Raw genomic sequence first — 5,579 nt, forward strand, 5'->3', positions numbered from 1 at the left:
AACTATTTATACACGTATCCTCGAGAGGTGTGGAGGCCTTTGTTCTATTGATGGACAAAGGCCTCTTCACCTCTCAATGTAAAGATTTGAAGTATATTCCGTAACGTTGCTCTGATGCGGCTTGGTGGTGCACATTACACATGTGGTCGAATTTAATCCAACAAATCTCACGTAGTTTTCCTTACTGGTGGGCACTAGATGAATTGTGTTCAGCCGTTTGAATAGCTTTACACTTAACGAATAATAAGAAATAATACCTTGTGCCCTTTATTTTTAGTTTCATTGTAATAGATTAAGTTTTAAATAAATTGAGAGTAGGTAAAATCATTGTTTTCACGAAAAAACAAGCACAAGGCAAGTTGCCTTTCGTCGTCCAAAAACCAGTGGACAAACTTCATAAACTTATTTATTCATGAATCTACATCGACCACCTGTTCCGCGTATTTTTTATCTCAGTTTATTTGACATCCCGTCATTTCTATGTTAAAATGTATTTTTTATTTCACTCAACAATCATAATGAGTACGACAGGGAATATTTTTGTTCTTTATCGAGATAAAAGATAAATATTTATATTATGTAAATGTATGGTAATGTACTTTGATGTGCAATACGCTTTGTTTGCAAACCAGTTCCGCATGATACTTATTATTATATATATAAAATTTTATGACATGTATTTCGATATAGTTTCAAATAATAATCCAATTCAATGGTAATAAATATCATATGTAGTATTTTGTTCAACGGTTAGCAAATGGACAAAAAATAGTACCCTTGTTTCGTTTGACGAAGACGGCAGTTTTATGACGCCCCCGTAAATATTTTTTACCTTTTGTAAACCTGTTGCGAGGACCTAAAATGTATGAAACAATATCGAATCATTCTTAGTTCATTTTTAACTTTATCTGAGAAGACACTCCATGTTTTATATTAGAAATTCGAAATTTAAATCAAAATGACAATACTTACTTTAATAGTATTGTTTATTTTCTGTGTAAATTCTACGAACTCATCCTATTGTTATTGGAATACTGGATGCCCTTATAAGTATTTATCGACTGAAACTCCTTATAATTCTGTACGAGGAGACATTCGAGACTCGATTGTAAAATTGAAAGGTTAGTCCAATTATTACTAGAAGTAATTTAACATTAATTTTTTTTTTTTTGATCATAAATGATTATAATAATTTCATAATAGGGTGTGAACCAGTCAGCATATGGGGTATATATAGACATGGGAAAAGACAACCGAGCGCTCATTTCGGTAGAATGATGAAAGAAGCAATATCCATTAGGAATTATGTCGTATCGAGCTATGAAAAGGGTCACAGTTCGCTTTGTGCCCAGGACGTTGAGAATTTGCGGAACTGGGAATTCAATGAGAGTTTTTTTGACGGAAAGCAAGACTTAACGGAAGAAGGTCGGAAAGAAATGGTTGGTCTTGGCAAACGTTTGAAAGAAGCATTCCCGACGTTATTAAATAACCTCCAACAGAATAGTTACACGTTTCGATCGGCTAGAGGCTCTTGGATTGAAAAGAGCATTAACCACTTTGTTATGGGACTAGGAAATAAAAATTTAATCGTTGATGCTTCGAAAGATGTCCTTGATGTAATGGATGTAAGTAAATATATATATTTTAATTGGTTACGTTTTGTTTTGTAATATATAGTGAATATCATTATTTTATACTTATGTATATAAAATGTGCATATGTGCGTATTAAGAGATTTTAATTTTACTTTTTGTTTAAGCCATACGCCACGTGTTCATCTTACCAGAAAAATGTGCAAAACAATCCTAAAATCTTTGCAGAAGCTGATAAATTTCTTAATTCACCAGATTACTTGGCGGTAATAATAAATTACTCTTAATCGTGATATTTAAAAGTCAATGTTATTATCGTTATTTATACGTTATATATTTGTTTATAGACAAAAGACAGAATTCATCGGAGGAGCGGAATAGATTACACTCTCAGTGATGAAAACGTTACGGCATTATATGACTTATGTCGTTATACTTGGTCCGCCATCGACGATAAACTTAGTCCCTGGTGTGCACTTTTTACAAAGGATGATTTACAAGTCCTCGAATACATCCAAGATTTAAGGCATTATTACAAAAATGGTTATGGAACGTCGGTGAACGAGATATTTGGGAAAGTTCCGTTAGGTGATTTGTTTCAAAGTTTCGAAAATGTAAAACAAGGTGACGGCAAGAAAATCGTTGCTTACGTCACTCATGCTACCATGCTGGATCAGATATATACAGCGCTAGGACTTTTCAAAGACAATAAACCATTAACCGGTTCGAATAGAGACCGTGAAAGGAAATGGAGGACGAGTAAGATTTCTGTATTTTCTGCCAATTTAGTTGCTGTCTTAAACCGGTACGTATTGTATGGACGCTGTTAGTTCTAGCAGTGTATATATTTGTATTTTTTAACTAATATAAGAATAAGTAGTTTTCACTAACAAATATTATTTAAACAAAAATATAAAAGTTAAGAACCTTTCCCATAAGACACTTAGAAATAATGATCATCTTACAATAAGAAATAAAAAAAATACAGATCATTTAATATTTAAATTACAAAACCACAGAGTAAAAACTAAAATTAGGCCAATTACTAAGGCATAGAATAATTTATAATTTGTGAAATTTTGTTCACAGATGTGTAAAAGAGGGCTTATCGGATTACAACGTTGTGTTCTACTTAAACGAAGAGCCGATAAGATCGATATGTGAGGAGGGCGTTTGTTCCTGGCGAGAGTTCGACTCCAAATTGCGACCATTTATTAACACCACTATCGACTTTTGCGAGATTCAAAATTAACCTTTTTATTCTATGACCAAAAGTTTGGTAGAAACTGAAACAACTTAATTTATCATGATTCTTACCTTTTAAATAAATATTTTCGAGTCGAAATAGATAAAAAAAATGATTAGCCCATAAATAATTTAGTACCTATTTTGTAATCATTAAACGATATACATTGATGTTTGTTTTTTTATTAAATAATACATAATTAAACTGTATGAACTGAGTTTGAAATATTAATTTGAAATTTATCAGACATATTATAATAAAGTAAACTTTACCATGTGCTATCTTAAATCTCGTTAATTATTTTAATCTCTTGAGGATAAGCAAGCGTACATGTATGAATATTTGTTTCATATTACGAAATACTTCAAAGTAGTATATGTAATATTGCTTTTGGTACTTATTATATGAATAATAACCATGAAGTAAATATTTAAAACCAAGCGCGAGTTAAGTAAGATTCATTTATTATCATTACAATAATATAAATGTATATAATCATACTCTCATTATATACTTATAATGTTTTATATACTGTTTCTATCTTAGATACATACAATAAAACCGGAATAATTTTCTTAATCCAAATGTGTCTAAGGTGTCGTTTTCAACCTACCGAAGAAACAAAACTTTTAGAAATAAAGATTAAAAACTATTACAGGTCTAGGTATAATTATAACACAATGTATACATTATTCATATTAGATATGGCTTAATTATGAAATCGTAAAAACTTGTAATTCAATACTAATTTATTACTCATAAAATTTATTAAAAGATAAAATCTAGCCATATAATCTGTGGCATTTAAAATTTTCGATTGTCGATAATTACGAAGAGCGGCAATTCGTTATAAAATTTAATAACCACGATATTATGCTCATTATGATGATTTTATTTTTGTTTCTTTATCCACTTTATTTTTTCATGTAAAACTTGCTTTGATTTCATATTTATGCAACTATATTGACTTAATCATTTAAATATTTTCTACCTTAATTTAAATAAATGTACGCTTAAAATACTTGTAGTAGGCTAACGATTATTCAAGAATACTTTTTCCGTTGTATTGAAAATCAATTTCGGTCTTCACATGAAGTAAGCAGCTTTAATTTGAAAGATATATTAAATAATAATATTGTGTTATAAATGACTGTATTTATAATATTGTATAGTCGCGTAATCCATAACGGACAAGGTCATTGGATCCAGTCAGGTCACCTTTCGGAACGACTATTAATGATATAATATACGATAACTTTGCCATAATATTAGGATGTGATATTGCTTATATGATACATACTGCGACCCATGTTTCAATCTAATTATATGACAAATAAACTGCTTTTTTATTATTCGTTCGATCTAAAAATATGTACAATTTGTTCGTATTTTAAAATTTAAATTTGATATTGTAAATACGCAACACCTATTTATTAATTTATTTAGTTTGAATATATTCGACCATTTATTACTAGACAACTATAAGGCCAAAGTCAGCTTATTAGAAAGTTGTCTAATGTATCGTTAGTATTACTATGAACCGTTACGCTTCCATAACATTTCCAATATCCGACCCCGGTGGCGTGTATAAAGGAAAAGAGGAACAGTGAATAACAAACTGTGGGAAAATATTCTAGTCTTCAATCAGAAGAAAATGTAGCTTCTTTTTGAATTATCATTATTATGATCATAATATATTTATTTGTTATTTTCGTATTTGATAAAACCTTTTTTATTTAGCGAATTCTCGGGATTCTTACTTTTCGTTTATTAATACTCTGTATGTGTATTAAGAAATAAAACGAAGACTTGAATTGTTCGTCCTTCTTTTGATCTTTCCTCATTTTGACCTTTTAGAATTGTGCTCTATTTATTGTTGTTTCATATTGTCGTTTTCTTTATTTATTATCTTTACAAAAATAAATACAAGAGAAGTAATTAATAGCTTAAGATTTATCTGTATTGTTATTTTTTTTTTTTATATTTGCCGGGAGGGCAAATGACTCTACTCCACCTGATGGTAAGTGGTAGTAGAGTCCAAACGCGACGACGGCCAGTACAGACGGGAAAAAGGCCGACGGGAAGGAGGCCCGCAAGATGCCTCTTCACGTCTCGTTTGAAGGAACCCGGGTTGCAAGAGGAGGGAAACACGTGAGCTGGTAAGGAATTCCATTTTTTGGAAGTGCGACAAAGAAAGGAGTTGCCAAATTTCTTTGTTCGCGATGGAATTGATGTCACAGTTAGGCGGTGACATCGAGAACCAGCTCGCGTGGACTTAAGAAGGAAGGGGGAAGCAGGAATTAGAGAGAATAATTCCTCAGAGCACTCGCCGTGATACAGTCGATAAAAAGCGCTCAGTGCTGCTATCTCACGACGCAATTATAAAGGTTCAAGGGTGTTTGTGACCTTTACGTCGCCAATAATGCGTACGGCACGTCACTGCAACCGGTCCAAGGCCTCCAGTAGGTACTTAGTGGAGCCATCCCAAAGGTGCGAGCAATATCCCACTCAAGACCGTACCTGTGTTTTGTACAGCAGGCACAGTTATTGTGGCGTGAAAAAACGCCGCACCCTGTTCAGAACTCCGAGTTTCCGTGAAGCTGTTTTTATAACAGCCTCGATGTAATTCCTTGGACTAAGGTCGCAGCGAACATCAATCCCCAGCATGGCGATTTTGCTTTGTATCACCAGCGGAGTACCACAGAGGAAGGGAAGAGGGGAAAATGCTGACTTTTTCGCTG

At 32.5% G+C, this 5,579-nt stretch overlaps 1 protein-coding gene across 1 annotated transcript; it reads left to right on the forward strand.

The window, feature by feature from the left end:
• Nucleotides 1–1,274: 1,274 nt before the first annotated feature.
• Nucleotides 1,275–2,927, forward strand: LOC126768386 (multiple inositol polyphosphate phosphatase 1-like). The gene is made up of 4 exons (XM_050486411.1): nt 1,275–1,625; nt 1,760–1,858; nt 1,940–2,397; nt 2,682–2,927. Exons 1-4 carry the CDS (start codon nt 1,275–1,277, stop codon nt 2,842–2,844), a joined length of 1,071 nt encoding a protein of 356 aa, XP_050342368.1. The 3' UTR covers nt 2,845–2,927.
• The last annotated feature ends 2,652 nt before the right edge of the window (nt 2,928–5,579 follow it).

Source organism: Nymphalis io, chromosome 5 (assembly GCF_905147045.1).
Source record: "Nymphalis io chromosome 5, ilAglIoxx1.1, whole genome shotgun sequence".
Taxonomy (NCBI): domain Eukaryota; kingdom Metazoa; phylum Arthropoda; class Insecta; order Lepidoptera; family Nymphalidae; genus Nymphalis; species Nymphalis io.

Bases quoted from the DNA above. Each gene is read 5' to 3' on its own strand.
- LOC126768386 (XM_050486411.1), top strand. From the start codon at position 1,275: ATGATGAAAGAAGCAATATCCATTAGGAATTATGTCGTATCGAGCTAT. The intron at 1,859-1,939 runs GTAATAATAAAT...ATTTGTTTATAG, and splicing joins ATTCACCAGATTACTTGGCG to ACAAAAGACAGAATTCATCG. The intron at 2,398-2,681 runs GTACGTATTGTA...TTTTGTTCACAG, and splicing joins TTAGTTGCTGTCTTAAACCG to ATGTGTAAAAGAGGGCTTAT.